Source organism: Indicator indicator, chromosome 11, assembly GCF_027791375.1.
Source record: "Indicator indicator isolate 239-I01 chromosome 11, UM_Iind_1.1, whole genome shotgun sequence".
Taxonomy (NCBI): Eukaryota; Metazoa; Chordata; class Aves; order Piciformes; family Indicatoridae; genus Indicator; species Indicator indicator.
Window position 1 is genome coordinate 19,859,594 of NC_072020.1, and position 17,474 is coordinate 19,877,067.

General features: G+C 40.7%; 1 protein-coding gene across 1 annotated transcript in view; it reads right to left on the reverse strand.

Moving 5' to 3' along the window:
- Positions 1 to 17,474, reverse strand: part of ICA1 (islet cell autoantigen 1) — a 62,372-nt gene that overhangs the window by 14,587 nt on the left and 30,311 nt on the right. The window contains exons 6-9 of the mRNA XM_054384752.1: positions 12,573 to 12,698; positions 12,302 to 12,400; positions 3,516 to 3,610; positions 1,436 to 1,485 (exon numbers count right to left, since the gene is read on the reverse strand). Of these exons, the coding sequence (XP_054240727.1) occupies positions 1,436 to 1,485; positions 3,516 to 3,610; positions 12,302 to 12,400; positions 12,573 to 12,698 (370 nt within the window). The remainder of the gene's footprint in view (positions 1 to 1,435; positions 1,486 to 3,515; positions 3,611 to 12,301; positions 12,401 to 12,572; positions 12,699 to 17,474) is intronic.

Sequence of the window (17,474 nt, forward strand, 5' to 3'; positions counted from 1 at the left end):
TCCAATTATATATACATCATATTTTAAAAGGGATATTGTGAAGGGGAATGGAAACAAAAAACTTCAAAAATAAAGGAGATGTTTTCAAGACATTAATTTGGTTAGTCCATTGAAATGAAGATTTGAGAGGAGGCTTGGTTCTACTGTGGCACCTTTAAAGTGTCTTCATGGAGGATAAAACAGGAGTATTAAAATGACTCTCTACTAATTTCATAGAAAAATATGTAAGCCATGACATTATTTAGGCTCGAAGGACCTCTGGGGACATCTTATCCCTTGTTAGAGAGTCAGCTATGAAGTTAGATCAGTTAGTACCTTTAAAGTCTCTTCATGGAGGATAAAATACCACATATTAAAATGATTCTTCGTTGATTTAGTAGAAAAAGATATATTATAAGACATGGCACTATTTAGGCTGGAAGGACCTCTGGGGGTGATCTTATCCAAGCCTCTTGTCAGAGTAGAGGCAGCTGTGAAGTTAGATCAGGTTCCACAGGGATGCATCCTGTCAGGCCTTGAAGATCTCCAGGGATGAAGACTCCATGCTCCCTCCAGGTTAATTTTTTCCAGCACTTCACTACCCTCACTGTAAACAATTATTTTTCCTAGTACACAATCACAATTTCTCTTCCTGTCAGTTTTGTCCATTGGCTCCTATTCTTTCACCATGCACCTTGAATTAGAGCCTGGCTGTCACTGGGTAACAACAACCCATCAGGTCATGGGCAGTGGCTCTGCCTAGCTTCTGGGCAGAAATTCCACTGAATTAATCAAATTTTTAACAGAGTACATCTCTAATCACTGGAACAAACTACAGGAAAGCTGGGGAGGGACTTTTTAGGATATCAAGTAGTGATAGGACTAGGGAGAATGGAATAAAGCTGGAAGTGGAGAGATTCAGACTGGACGTGAGGAAGAAGTTGTTCACCATGAGAGTGGTGAGAGCCTGGAATGGGTTGTCCAGGTGGTTGAGGCCCCATCCCTGGAGGTGTTTAAGGCCAGGCTGGATGAGGCTTTGGCCAGCCTGATCTAGTGTGAGGTGTCCCTGCCCAGGGCAGGGGGGTTGGAACTAGATGATCCTTGTGGTCCCTTCCAACCCTGACTGATTCTGAGATTCTATGACTCTATAAGATAAGTGCCACATCCTCCCTGCCTTGACACCTGCTAATCTGTATCTCCTTTCCTTGAAGCCATGCCCAAAGTCAGAATTACTCCTTGGGAGACAAGCTGTTTGACCTATCTCAGAGTACCAGAATGAAATAAAGTGGAATGTAACATGTAAGAGATTAATTTCAGCAGATCTTCCTGGCCTTAAGGTTTATGCACTTGGTAGGGATATGCTGGGTGAAGCTGAACATACAGGAAATAAAAGTGAAAAAAAACACCATTAATTATTACATCAGTTATGAAGTTAGGATAACAGGAAATAAAATACCTGAGTAGTCTGATTCCTTGGTGTGGTTCTCCTCATCTAATGAAATCAACCTTAATTTGAAAGAATAAGAAAAAATATATAAATCCTAAGCCTATAGAATAATAATACATTTTTCACATAATTACAGAATCATATGAATAATAAACAAACTAATTCAGATGGATTCTTCATTTGCTGTATGTGCTGGTCTGGTGGTAACGTTTGTTCTTTCTTTGGCAAAACTAAAATTAGATTGAAGACCAACTGTAAAAACCTACCACCCTTCCATTTTTAAGTTGCTGTAATGAAAAGCACAATGTAGTCTGCTTTTCCAGATTGGGTCTTTCATAACCCTTATAAACTAAGTGCAACTGTTCCCAAAAAAACCCATCAAAAACCCAACCACTTTGAACTTCTCTTTTTGACAGCAACAAGTTAAAAATCAACAGTCAGGTGAGTTTTGTCCCATGTCAGCAGATATCTAAAGAACCAGATCAGCAGTTTTGATGAAAAAGGTCTTGATAGAAAAAGAAAAGAAAAAAATAGGCCAAAGCTGTGTTTATGTGCAGTTTTCATACAAAGGTAACCTCTTGAGTGAACAAGATATACTTTCCAACTGCTATTGACTTTGTGTAAAGCCATTCAACCAGCAGGAGATGAAGCAGCCACAAGCCTGATGTGGTGGTGAAGAGGACTGTAGGCACATTCCTTCCATCCTCTATTGACAGGACAGGAGGAGTTACCTCCCCTGCTCTTGAGGATAGGCTTGTGGCAGAGCAGAGGAAAATTAGATTCAGGCCAAATTCTAGTATAATGAATGTTCACTGGGAATGGAAAGGTTGTGAAGAAAGCTTTGCTTTGTGTAATTCTTCCAGAATCGTAGATTTTTTTTTTTTATGTTCAGTCTTAGCAAAATGGTAACATATTTTTTTCCCCTCAATTTTATGACAGAGAGAGAAGGGAAAAGATAATCCAGAAATAAAAACAAATACACCCATGCCATGGCATCTGATGCATTTTCTGGTAGGTGCCCACACACACATCTTGCAAAATCCATGCATTTCTTCTAGAACTTTATATTCAACATCGAGGAAAACAATTGTGTATGAAATTCTTTATTATTGCCACAGGAGATGCAGCAGATTCAAGGAAGTTCTGTGGAGACAGCCACCTGCCAAATGGTACTTGGCCAGGTCCTTTCTAATCTGGATAGCATCAAACCTGACACCAATTTATAAACTGGGTAGTAGTTCTGAAACTAAACCAGGAAAAGGACTGGAAAACGGAACTTGTTAACAATTCATTCTTATAAATAGTTGAGCAAAATCCACTAATCAGTCAAGCTGTTCTCTGTTGCCTTTTTTTTTTTTTTTTTTTGATAACTGATCCTTTGCTGGGTCCTTCATTTAACCAAGGACAGTCAAAACAACAGGTGGCAGCAGGATTATATCAGTGTTGTGTCCCCTCGCAACCGAATCCTGATGGTCCCATAGGGGAAGGATCGCATCTCGTTCTCCTTGTCTCCTTTCCCTATAGAAGCCCATTCATAAGTCTCTCTCACCTCAGAGCTACAGGTAACTCAAGCCTTGATAGCATCAGCTCACTTAGATGTACTTTATACTAAGTACCAACTGCTTCATTGGATTACTAACTGATGCTGGATACATTACAAAAACTAATCGCTGCTCAGAGCAATCAGGAATCCATCTCCTATTCCCAGGTGAAAGGAGATGCTGCTGAAGGGAGAAATACAATGCTTGTGTATCTTCTCCCATGTGTAGCTGTTTACTGCTTCTTTTACTAAAATAAAAATGAAGCAAAAGCTGAAAAATAAAGAGAAGGCTAGGAAAGAAGGAAAAAAAACCCCAACATCTAAAGGTTTAATGAGTCTTTTAAAAATTCTTAATTTCACCATAAAGTTTATTAGTTTTCATGTACACATTACACCATTTCAGGAATTCCTGTATTAAGCTTACTGTTAGCTGGTGTGATCAGGCCAGCTGTGTCTGGATTCCCATTTAGGTTTGGTGACTTTAGCAATCAGAAAGCAGGTTCTAGACAAAACCCCTTATTATTTTAATACACAGGCCCTGTGACTTACTGACTCTGCTGATCTTGTTCTGAGGTGGTGCTCTCCATCTGCAGGTCCTCCTTTTCTGCTTTTTCTGTTAATTTATTCACAGGCTCTTGTAAGCTCTAGATCATAACCATAACATAAATAAAGAGAAGAAAGCCAAATGGAATCAGGTGTATAGTTTAAGGCCAAGCCAGAGTACAGAACCTATGTAAATTAAGCAAGAATGGGTTTGAGTTGTAACAAAACGTTTCAAACAAGCAAAATAAGAAATGTTAGAAGACACTCATTCAAATTGAGTCATATGAACACACTTTATATAAGCAGGTGACTCTTGGCTACTTCTAAATTCTAGTATTTCTAAGTAAAATCATCTATACCATGTAAAAACAAAGCACTGGCAGCATATTTATTTGTTTTTTTGGGGGTTGCCTCTGTTTTTTGCCTCTGTTTTTTGCCTCTTTTTTAAGATAGGAAAAATTCATTCTTCACATCTGTTTGTTCCTGATATACTGCCTCACTAATTTACTCTTTATTTCATGACACAACAATTCACACAACCTTGGCAGCTACAGTGTAGTGGGAAGATTCTATTTGGATTGTGAATCTGAAAAGGAAGGGGTTAAAATCTTGGATGCATATTCAAGTTAGAGGCTTGCTGTAATATTACTACACTCTGCAGTCCCTTTGCAATCTGAAAGACTATGCTTAAGACAACAATGTGCAGTTTCATGGTCAGCATTTTTATAATCCAGACTTAGACATGTGAACAAGCCAACTCATCAGGAATTACCCAAGTGATCAATACATTACTGGCTGTCCCTGTTATGCATCAGTTAGGATTTCTGTATGGAAAATCAAGTAACTGAAGCTTGTGCAAACTTAATGAACACAAAAAACTTCATGGGTTTGCATCTGAAGTTTTAACCAAATGGTAGCATGTTTTACCAGAACGGTTTAACAGAGAAAAAAAAAAACATGGCTGCTAAATTCATTTCATCTATTGAATAAAAGTTATGAGTCCCCAGTCCATTTGTTACAAGAGAAGCATTCCCAGGTCTTGTTTGCACTGCCCTGTTAACCAGGACAGATGAGTCCCCAGAAAGGGCATTCCAATTTCTGCTTGGTTCAGTATTTGCCTGTACTTTAATGTTTTAGAAATTAAACTAATGGACCTGTAGTATACTGCAGCTGCATTTTTTTGTCTCCTCTCCATAAGTTAAGCCTTCTGTCTAGAACTGCAGATTAATTTGTCACCTTTAGCACTGCAGATGCCATGTGTTAAGAGATATGGGATCACAAAAGCAGCAATAAGAAATAGAGGCATTAAAGAAATTCACCTTATTCTGTGGTTGCCATTTATTTGGGGGTCACTGTAACAGTGCTGATTAGAATCACACATGTAAGTGTGATTAAATTCTGAATTTAAATTCTTTGAATCCTGAATAATGGATGCTAGCCACCTCAGCTAGGTCACCTGTGAACAAATATGTTACCCTTTAACTGCACTGGCAGTGGGTGTTGGTTAGACTGCACTTGTACTATTAAAATTGGTGGGAGTCATTTCACTGACTCCAAGAGGACCTGGATTACAGTTCACAAATATAAGAATATACGCTGCCCTTGCACAAAAGCCAAATTCAGTTTCTCTGCAGTGCAGAGAAAGACATCAGAGCTTTGCATTACCGGGACTGTACTCCTTTGGGCACTTGAACCATCCTGGACACTTTCACAATCACAGAATCACAGAATCATAGAATCATAGAATCAGTCAGGGTTGGAAGGGACCACAAGGATCATCCAGTTCCAACCCCCCTGCCATGGGCAGGGACACCTCACACTAGATCAGGCTGGCCAGAGCCTCATCCAGCCTGGCCCCAACCACCTCCCTGGGCAACCCATTCCAGGCTCTCACCACTCTCATGGTGAAGAACTTCTTCCTCACTTCCAGCCTGAATCTCCCCACTTCCAGCTGTATTCCATTCCACCTAGTCCTATCACTACCTGATATCCTAAAAAGTCCCTCCCCAGCTTTCTTGTAGGCCCCCTTCAGATACTGGAAGGCCACAATAAGGTCACCTCGGAGACTTCTCCAGACTGAACAGTCCCAACTCTTTCAGTCTGTCCTCATAGGAGAGGTCCTCCAGCCCTCTGATCATCCTGGTGGCCCTTCTCTGGACACCTCCCAGCATGTCCAGATCCTTCTTGTAATAGGGGCTCCGGAACTGGATGCAGTACTCCAGGTGGGGTCTCACCAGAGCTGAGCAGAGGGGGAGAATCACCTCCCTTGACCTGCTGGCCACACTTCTCTTGATGCAGCCCAGGATCTGGTTGGCTTTCTGGGCTGCAAGTGCACACTGACAGCTCCTGTTGAGCTTCTTGTCCACCAGCATCCCCAAGTCCCTCTCCTCAGGGCTGCTTTCTAGCCAGTCACTGCCCAATAGGACACATAACCACTGCAAACAGGAGGGGATGCTGCAACAGTTGTGGTACTCTGCTGTCTCTGTGTATAGCAGCACACAGCTGACCCAAGAGGATGTAATGTCTCTGAACAACAAACAGAACTACTTCAACCACTGTCTAAGTGTATAAATTAAAGAAAATTATCAGCAACAAAATCTTCTACATCTTCACCAAGAAAAATACAGAGAAATCAGCATCCTTCTTTAAGGAGCTATATTTTATGATGCTTCCTTCATGAGTGTTTGAGGAAATCCACAGTTAAAAGACTGTGATCAAACCACAAAAAGCATATAGAAACAGAGTTCACAAGTACCTTGGGAAGGAAACAGCATGATAATAATGGCAGTTACTATTTCCTCTATTAGAAAAATAAACATAGCTCTGCAATGGAGATTCAGCTTCAATGGAGATTATGATAAAAATCAGCAGCTGTATATGAATGCAAGAATTCAATGTAACAACTTAATTCAGACAGTATTCCCTCAAACTCTGACAGAAAAGAATGTTTCCCCCACCTCTCCTGTCTTCCTCTACTCCACATCTTGATGTGCATGACAAACTGAGATGCAGAAGAACCCTTTAAGATCATTAAGTCCACCTATTAACACCTAGCACTGCCAAGTCACCACTAAACCATGTCCCTTCACATCTTTTAAATGCCTTCAGGGATGGTAGAGAATCTACCACCTAGGTGGCTCTAGGAAGCTAGGGAATGGGTCTGAAATAAAACAGTGTTAAAAAGTCATTGGCAATCGTTTTCTAAACATGAACCCACTGTAATTTGATCACCACTGTCAGCAGCTGTAGAAATCGAGCTATGATATTCTCTTAACTGTTTCAGGTTACATCAAAAGAGGGAAGAAGCTCCATCTAGAAAGTACAGTGATTAAACAAGTCTGTAAAGACACAGAGGGAGTTCAGACAAAAGCAAGCACAATTTGGTGTAGGAAGCCACCCTGACTTTGCTGGCTCAGAGCACACAAATGTAACTTCACAGTGCTCTGCTGGGTGCTTATGTGGACTCAGTATCTACCTTACAGTAGCATCCTGGCATGTTTAGAAAGATATCTTCCCATCTTCCTTATTACTCTTTAATTACAAAAATGAGGGTAAGACCATGCACACTATCAGCACACTATCACAGTCATTCACTCTCCCCATCTTGTCTATTTCTACAACCAAAAGTCACCCTGTGATATTTTGCTTGCTCCCAGTACTTAGACTAAACATCCAAACCAACAAGGGGATCCTCTGCTGCAGAGTTAACTCTGGTTCCAATTCAGGCAGCATTGCAAGGCTGACTGCTACTCACTCACAAAATTCCTTCACCTGCATCTTGGCTGCTTTCATGTCAAGCCAAGATCACAGGGACTTGCACACAAAACCAGAGTGTTGACAACACACTCAGCTTGCTCACAGCTCCCCTCAGTCTCTTAGACAACTAATGTGCTTCCTCTTGACTGAGAGAGAATCAAAGAAACACAGCTGAGGGCAGGTCCAGGTACCAAGGATACATCTTAGGATGTCATGGCACACATGGAGAAGAGTAACACCAGTGAGGAGACATAAACCTGGATATGTTTCATCTGGGGGGACAGCTGCAAGGGAAGAGGCACACCAGGTAGTCTCAGAATTTCCCTATGCAGATCTGTCGGGTTAAAACCCAAACCCCCACAAAATCCCCTGAAATCTCCTGGAGATATAAAATTATAAATACTCTTGCCTATGAATAAAGTCTTGGTGCACCAAACAGAATCAGGAATGGATACCAGGCTAGAGCAGAGGTCAGGAGAAAGAAATAGTGTTGTAGAACCTGTTTGGACAGAGTTCTCCAAACCATGTAAAAAGCACAGAAATAAATGAATGCACTGAGCTTTATGCCTTTTGACTCCTTTACCAGGGCTATTATTATTTCTCGGCTCAAATGAACTCTTCAGAAAGTTTGGTATTATAGCATTAAAGTGTAAAAAAATTGCGACTAAAATGTCATTAAGTAAATAGGGCAAATAAATGGTGACAGAAAGAGGTATTATTGATGAAAAGTAGCCTCTGAAATAAATGTGAATTGATGTGATAGGTGGTAATTTCAGGACAGTGAAACCTGAAAGGCTTTACCAGAACAGCAGCCCATCATCTTTACCATTACACTAATGGAGACAGTAACAGATACTTTTATATCAGGAGTTGTTAGCACATTAATAATCATTCTTTCATCAAGGATGAAACTCACAGTTGGGAAATACAGCTGCAATAGCACAATTATACTACTCTCAGCATATAGCCTGCAGCAAAGAAAACAAGTGGGCTGCTTTTCATTAAAGGGAGTTTGGCAAACATCTCTAAAGACAATGTTTTCTTTCCAGAAACAATCCTGAGAGGCATTTAAGAGTCTCTTTCCTGAGGTAAACCTGGTAGATTAATATATTCATACTACAAAACACAAATAGTAATTTCCCAGTGCATAGCACCTTCTAATTTTTCAGTAAGATGATCCATGTCTAAGTCAAATATTAACAGTGTCTTTAAATTCTTGTTTGAACATAAAACACTAATCCTACACACATGTATGCTTAGTTTAATTTGGAAACGTCATTTGTATGAGCAAAATTAAGCTGCTAGTAACAGAATTGGAATCATAAAAGAGAAAAAAAATATTTGCAAGCACAAAATTCAAAATTTTATTCTAGGAAAGATTCCTTTTAAGATACCACATAGAGAAAAACATTCCAAAAGGGCTAACTCTCATAGAATTGGGCACATTGAATTATTTTATGTACATTTTAAGCAGCTATTTATTTTGATGGAATATTTTTAGTGCAGAAAGTTGAGAGCAGACATAAAATGTTCACTGGGTAGCTAAACCAAAACCTTCTCTTACCCTAGATCAGCTACAGCCACTTATTATACTTCATAAAAAATAATACCATGTAGTCTCAACATAGAATTAGCTTGCAACTCCTTCTTAATATATAGTTACTCTGGCATGAACATATGATATGACTGGTAGGGATCAATTCCCTAACCATAAACATATATTTTTATTCCACACCCAGGTCTAGCAGAGGAGATGCAAGGCTAGTGGAAGTCCCACACCCTTCATAAATGACAAGTAAGGGTGAGGTGACTTTACCCTGATAAGGCACCTGGAGTGGCAGCAGGCATCTATTCTCAAGCAACAGAATCTCTGATGCAACCACTGGATTTTGATCTCTTTAGCAATGATTTAACATAAACAAACAAAACCTACTAATTGGGGGAACGAAGATTATGGAGGGGACTTAACTTTGGTATATAAAATTCTCTCTTTCAATCTCTAGAATGTAGGATTAAGGAGTGACACTAAAAAGCAGTAACATAGTCTTACTCCCAAGCAGCTGTCTTCTGAAAGCACAGAGTTCCATGAAATCCTGCAGTATGAAACTACCTCCTGATTAGCATAATTTCTCAGCAAAAGCAGGCAATCATGTTGCCTCAGCACAAGAGGCCAGCAATAAAAATGGTTAAGATTCTCATAACAAAGTTAGGCTGCATCCCAAACACACTACAGTATTCACAACCATTTTTACAGCTACTTTTTGCTTCAAGGGAGTGCTTGTTACATGTGTGTGAACTCAGTATAGCTTGTATTCCTTCATCACAGATTCCTAACCTAATTTCAAAGTCAGATTGGACTGAACTCTTTCACAGGAGGAAGCCCAAAAGATAAGAAACATCTCAAAATCTCTCTCATCCTCCACCACAAGGGTACTGCACATTCCAGGGCAGGTGTATTTTCTGTGCAAGTTTCTCCCCAAGGTGTTCAAATGTTACAACATATTTTTATACATCATATGTCTTGTTCAGGTAATCACACTTCTAGGTATAAAAGAGAGTAAAGAATCAATACCAAGAAACAATATAGGCTGCCTAGACAAATTAGACTCAAATTGGTTTGCATCAAAGCAAAAAGAAATAAATTCCTTAGAAACATTTTAACATCGGGAGGTTAGGAGAACTGCCTCCCCCCCAGGCTCCTGAGCAGGACCCTGGCTGTGCTAAACACAGGCTGTGAATCAGGCACCTGCAATGGTGGGGAAACAAAGCAGGTTTTCTCTTCTGGTTTGGAGTTTAATTTGTGAGTCTGCAGGCAATTATAAGCAGTGTCATGGTAACTATGCCCAGCTATCTCCTGCTGAAATCTGGACACAAGCTCTGGCTAAAAGCCATCTTCCATAACGTGCACTGTGCAAGAAGGAAGCTTAGAGCTTTGTCAACTTCATAGCAAAGGAGGACTTCTCTTTCAGGACAGGATTCTTCAGAGGATGGATAAGATGCAACAGTTTATGAGCCTCTTTTTAGTTTTGTTTGTCCTCAGTCAGGAGAGATGGAGCTTAAAATTTATTTGGTCTGTTGTGATGTTTTAAGCTGCAGGAGTTAACAGTTCTTCACCACAGAATGGCTTAGGTTGGAAGGGACCTTACAGATCATCCACTCCAACCTCCCTGCCATGGGAAGAATGACAGATCTCTGGACACACTGGATGCCTTCCTTCATTGCTTTCAGTTGCTTTCCTGGCTCACATGGACTTACCCAGAACTGAATTAAACACCTCTGCAGGTCTGCATTATTCCTTTTATGCACTTCAGATTTCAGAAACCTGTCCCTCCCAAACCACATTCCTGAAAACAACTTTAAATAGAGCACAGCCATGTACAGAAAAGTTTGGTGGTACAGACAAGTTTGCTAGTTATTTGGGGTGAAATAAACCTTATACCTTCAGGTGGTCCTTTTCCAGAAGCTCTGGGGTAGCTGCAACCTATATAGCATAATGCAGCCCAAGTTCCACTTCTCTGTGTCATACACATGAGCATTTCATGGTTTGAGGCTATGACTTCTCATTATTTCCAAACTGGGTTTTCTCTTCAAGCAAACTGTGGCTTTGCTGCAAGCTGCTCATTCCTCCTTGTGACCCTGATGGGAACACTTTTTCCCCCCATTTTTCCCTATTCTTTTATTGACCCTCAAATTGTAATGAGCAAAGAAAATACATATGCAGGTGCAGGCAGGACCAGGAAAATACAGAGTGGTTATTTTTACATACTTGGGCAAAGCTGTGAACTCAGGCTTCAGTCAGATATTGCACATATTCCATATCCAAGGATTAAAACAAATCAACAAATACCACTAGTTAATGTAAACAGGATTTCCCAGAGCAAACAAGGGTAAAAAGTCTGACTACAGGTGTGGGAGCCATCAGCATGCATATACTTATATTCAGGCACAGAATCACAGACTGGTAGGGGTTGAAAGGAACCTCTGAAAATTGTCAGTGCAGCCCCCCTGCTAGAGGAGCATCACCTAGAGTAAATCACACAGGAACGTGTCCAGGTGGGTTTTGAGTGCCCCCAGAGACAGTGACTTCACAAGCTCTCTGGGCAGCCTGCTCCAGAGCTCCACCATCCTCAAAGGGAAAAATGTTTTTCCTTATGATTAAGTGTAACTTCCTGTTCCAGTTTGTGTTCATTGCCTCTTGTCCTGCCACAGGACACCACTGAGAAGAGTCTGAGTCCATTCTCATGACATCCACCCTTTAGATGTTGATCAGTATTAATGAGATCCCCTACCCCAGTCTCCTCTTCTCCAGACTACACAGATCCAGCTCTCGCAAGCCAGTCCAATAAGGTGTTTTGCTAGGTAAAGAGTGTGAGTTTTAAAAAGCATGCAAAGGCAAAATAGTATTAATTCACTTGTGGGATTTTGAAGAGCCACAATTCTGCTGGATTTTTATCATTCTTTATGAATAATCAAACACAGTTCTAGTTATCACTTAAATACATAGGTGCAGCCCTGACTAGTATCATCCTTTGAAATATTCACCAGTCACTGCACTCTACATAGAATCATAGAATGGGCTGGGTTGCAAGGGACCTCCAAAGGTCATCTAGTCCAACCCCATCTGCAGTAAGCAGCGGCATTCTCAACTAGAATAGGTTGCCCAGAGCCCTCAACTAACCTCCCTGGGTAACCTGTTGCAGTGTTCCACCACCCTCGTTGTAAAGAACTTGTTCCTGACATCTACTCTTCTCTAGTTTGAAGCCATTGTCCCTCATCCTATCACTGCAGGCCTTTGTAAACAGTCCCTCTCCATCCTTCTTCTAGCCTTCATGTACTGGAAGGTCAAACACATGCAGTGTTTGATCTTACTAGCCAGTTGAGCATTAAACAGAAAAGTTGTATTTAAATGAAAAGACAGGGCAGGGATAAAACTCTGAGACAATATAAAGCCAAAATATGAATGTGTGCTTTCTACACCCTTGTTTGATCTCTTACTTGCTATCACTGGGCAGCAAATATAGCAATATATTCCTTACCTTTAACATAGTGAATTTATATGGCTGATAACCTTTGAAGCTTTCGTGGATGGCTGCCATTGTGTGTGAAGTTTTTTCCCAAAAATGCAGAAGTGTTGTCTGTAAGACACAACAAAATGTCAGTGCAATGCCAGCTTTAACACCAATCTGCTTTTAGGGCAAATTTAACATCTCCCCTCCAGTACCAGTTCAATATCACCATGGTAACCTCTTCAAAACCCCCACATCAACAGGGAATCTTTCTTTGGGAGGTCAGTGTGTCTTTGCATACCTGGTATGTTGTTAATACATGAGAAAGGAGGTTGCATCTGCTTGCTCCCAAAAGATCCACTTTTTGACAGACATCAGTCTTCAGTTTGTCGAAGTTGAGCTTTGCGTGTCGCACTTGAGCTTGAACCTTAAGACAAAGGGACAAGTCTTAGGTAGTGAGGTTTTTTTCCTCCCTCTTTCATGAAAGAGCAAATAAAAACAACTCTTAGGGAAACTGGACAACTGAACAGACCCAGTTAAAGTTTATATAGAACTTCACTATAGCACAACCCCATGGAAATGAAGATGTGGTAGGATCACAGAATCAATAAGGTAGGAAAAGACCTCAAGGATCATCAAAGTCCAACCTGTCACCCTACACCTCATGACTACTAAACCATGTCACCAAGTGCCACGTCCAATCCCCACGTGAACACCTCCAGGGATGGTGACTCCACCACCTCCCTGGGCAGCACATTCCAATGTCCAACAACTCTCTCCGTGAAGAACTTTCTCCTCACCTCCAGCCTAAACTTGCCCTGGTGCAGCTTGAGCCTGTGTCCTCTTGTTCTGGTGCTGGTTGCCTGGGAGAAGAGACCAACCCCCTCCTGGCTACAACCTCCCTTCAGGATGTTGTAGACAGCAATGAGGTCACCCCTGAGCCTCCTCTTCTCCAGGCTAAACAACCCCAGCTCCTTCAGCCTCTCCTCATAGGGTTTGTGTTCGAGGCCTCTCCCCAGCCTTGTTGCCCTTCTCTGGACATGTTCAAGTATCTCAATGTCCTTCTTAAATTGAGGGGCCCAGAACTGGACACAGTACTCAAGATGCTGCCTAACCAGTGCTGAGTACAGGGGCACAATGACTTCCCTGTTCCTGCTGGTCACACTATGCCTGATGCAGGCCAGGATGCCATTGGCTCTCTTGGCCACCTGGGCACACTGCTGGCTCATGTTCAGGCACCTGTCAACCAGTACCCCCAGGTCCCTTTCCACCTGGCTGCTCTCCAGCCACTCTGACCCCAGCCTGTAGCTCTGCATGGGGTTGTTGTGGCCAAAGTGCAGCACCCAGCACTTGGATGACACATGCTAAATTATGTCTCTTTTTACCTTCTGTCTTACTATTTTTCTATTATGTTCAGTGAAGAAATGTTGTTTTCTAACCCATTTGTAACATGGGTATTACTACTAAATACATAGTAAGAAGATAATAACTGGGAAATATGCTGATTTTGGTATCTTTTCACAGGAAGAGCAATTCAAAGCCTGACCAGGATATCTGGAACTGAAAGCTTACTACTTAACATACAGGCACACACAGGCAGAGACATCCCCATTGACAAAGTTTGTTGGAGACAAACCTTAAAGTCAATCTGCAGCTCCTGTTGACAATATAGCACTTAAGGAACTATTAAATACAACCTAAATAAAAAAAAAAAAATCACTCATTCAAGTTTGCCTTCTCAGACAGACTGATTTTTCTGTTTATTCTTGTAAGAAAAATACCAAGGCCCCCTGAGGAACAAATAATTTCACTTTTGAAGGGTTTTAGTTTGGCATTTTATCCTTCCACCACCTGTTAAGTAGAATCATAGGATCATAGAATTGTTTTGTTGGAAAAGACCTTTAAGACCATTGAGTCCAACTACCAATCTCACTGTGGTCATTAAACACTGCCTCAGAGTGCCACGTCCACACACTTCTTTAACACCTCCAGGGATGGTGACTCCACCACCTCCCTGGGCAGCCTGTTCCATTGCCTGACCACTCTTGCAGGAAAGAAATTTTTCCTAATATCCAATCTAAACCTCCCCTGGTGCAATTTCAGGCCATTTCATCTTGTCCTATCATTTGAAACTGTGCAGAAGAGACTGACCCCCACCTGGCTCCAACCTCCTTTCAGAGAGGTCTCCCCTTATCCTCCTCTTCTCCAGACTAAACAATCCCAGTTCCCTCAGCTACTCCTCACCAGACCTGTCCTCCAGACCCTTCATCAGCTTCATTTCCCTTCTCTGGACATACTCCGTTCCACAAGTTGCATGTTTGACAACAACAGTGGCATTCTAATGATCAGTTGTCATGGTAGAAAGTTGCTGTAGTTGTTTTGTACCCAAGACAGTCACTTTTTTTATGCCAGCTTTGTACACACTTTTATGATACTTTGTAACCTAATGCCATATTAGCCAAACAAATTTGTTTGCAACAGTTTGTGTACAAATTTTAGTTTTCTTCCAATGAAATGGGTAACAACCAAACCACAAAACATGAGGATTTTCCTGTAAGTCTCTTTCTGTAGAGAGTATAACTCTACACTTACTCTTTTAGCTTGTGCCTGGTGGAAGCCCAAGCAAGACACCATGCTACCCATGCCAAAGTCCCATCCCACACACAATTGCCTAATGAAAACAGCAGCTGCATCAAGAGCTTGTGGGCCTCCAAAACTAAGCAGCAATGGAGGAGGATGAGAGCAGTGGTAGGAGGAATGTGGAAGCTTTATCCAGTGCTGGATAAAACACCTTTGTCCTCCATTAGGTCCTCAAATCCTTTATTTGCTTTAGCTGGTAGTGACTGAGAGCATGGATTTAGAACTTCAGTCTAAAAATAATTGTGAAGAAAATTGTGTGTTTGTGCAAAAAGGAACTTTTAAGTGAAACACAAACACGACAGAAATTACATGCATCTTTTTTTTTTTCCCCAGCAGGATTTGCTACAATAGGAAGGCATTTATGTAAGAGATAGATGTTTTAGGGCTTTGAAAAATCTAGAGAAACTTCAGACTTAAATTTTTATCTCAGTTACAGCTGTGAAAATCCAGAGAAATGTGGTCAGTGAAAATGTCTTGCATATAAAATTGTGTTTTACAATGGTGCAGCTGAGACCAGAATCCCTTTCTATTCAGTACCTCAAAGCACTGCTGAAAAAAATAAGAACAGTTCTGGCTTTGTAGACTGATAGTCTGAGAGCAAAGAATGTTAGTTCTGGGGCAGATAAGTACTCTGGCAGAGAGGGTGAGCCACATGGGAAAAAAAAGGCACTATTAAATGTAATTAATATTTTCTACAACTGCAGGTGGGCACAAGGACTTTACACAGGAGTCTGGGATTTGGGTCTGTCTCATGTCTCTAATTTCTTAAAAGAGAAAAAAAAAATCCAGAAAACAAAAAACTTACAAAGTCTGAGTTGCCATCTTCCTGCATGCAGTCTTCATAGAATCATAGAATAGAATCATAGAATCAACCAGGTTGGAAGAGACCTCCAAGATCATCCAGTCCAACCGATCACTCAGGCCTAAGCAATCAACTAGACCATGGCACCAAGTGCCTCGTCCAGTCTCCTCCTGAACGTCTCCAGCGATGGTGACTCCACCACCTCCCTGGGCAGCACATTCCAATGGGCAATCACTCTCTCTGTGAAGAACTTCCTCCTAACATCCAGCCTATACCTCCCCTGGCACAACTTGAGACTGTGTCCTCTTGTTCTGGACATTTAGCAGTAAACAATGTCAGGATTTATCTTAACTGAACATGCAGTTAGTCTCTCTTTTAAAAGCTAGCACATTCATAAAGAGAAAGAGGTGATCCACACCACAATGCAGAATGCAAACCCTTATGTCTGACACACTCATACAGGTGACTGAAAATACTCAATGCTGTGTTACCAAATGCTGCATGCTCCTCTTGCCAAGCAGGGAAGGTATGATGCTGTGAGAACTACTAAAGTAAGGATGCTTTAAAGTTTTTTTTTTTTTTTATTCTATTGAAATTTTATTTTCTTTTTAAGTCTCCCTTTTGCAGCAGCAGTGCAGGACAGCCAAGAAAGGACACCACCTACTGCGTCAGCATGACCTTTTGCCTTTTTTTTGGTGCTAACAGATGCATTTTCCATGCAAATTATTATTAGACAACTTTTTAAGATTACTTCTGGCCTCAAGAATTAGGCATAAAACCTTAGTGCTTACAAAGCATAATCTGCTTAATACTGCCCAAGTTATCAGAATGAACCTTTGGTTTTCTACTCAAGGGAAAGCTGATGTAATACACACTAATCTTCTCCTTTCTCTGCAATTACTCTCTAAGACATGAGAACCAGGACCTGCTTGTGGTCTCCATCCTGCAAATTTTTATTCATACATTTAACTTAGATTAAAGCTGAACAAACAAAACGTCTTCAAAATCCTGGCCTGGAAAGTATCAGGATTTGACTGACTGTAAGAGAACTGCACTGATGCAAATGCAGCTTGGGCTTCATTATGATGACAGAGCTCCTAAGCATCCCAAACTGTAGGAGCTAGTTGTGAGGTTTATAATCTGCAAGAAAATCTTATGGTACTATTGACATTAAAAAATTATCGCTCTTCATCTTTTATTAAGCAACAACCTGGAGCAATCTGCTTTTAATTTCTCAGTGCAAACATCTAAGTACAATGTTAATGGGGCAGCATTCCATAAATATATAAGAAATCATCCACTTGGAAAGCAATATCTTATTAAATAGAAATTTGGAAAGCAGTACCTTATTAACTCTTATTAAACACAAATTTGGAAAGCAGGAGCTTATTAAACCTTATTAAACATAAATCTGGAAAGCAATATCTTATTAAATCAATGGATTGATAAACTATAAGATGCCAGATAAAACTGAAAGAATTTTAAAAGACTAAGCTAATTAACTAAGTAAATAAAGAAATGCTAAAATCCTAAATCCTGAGGGTTTGAAAGTCCAACTTTGGAATGCTTGATTGTAAGGGCAAGCATTTACTAACACAGGTTCCTAAAAAACTAACTGCTTAGCCACAGTTAACCACCACTAGTCAGTATGTCCAGTTACTAAAATACAGATTTGCCATCTATTTCAAGGAATTTTTTATGTCCTCTCCACTACATCTGGGTTATTAATTTCTTCTAGTCTACCATAACATGCAAAATTTA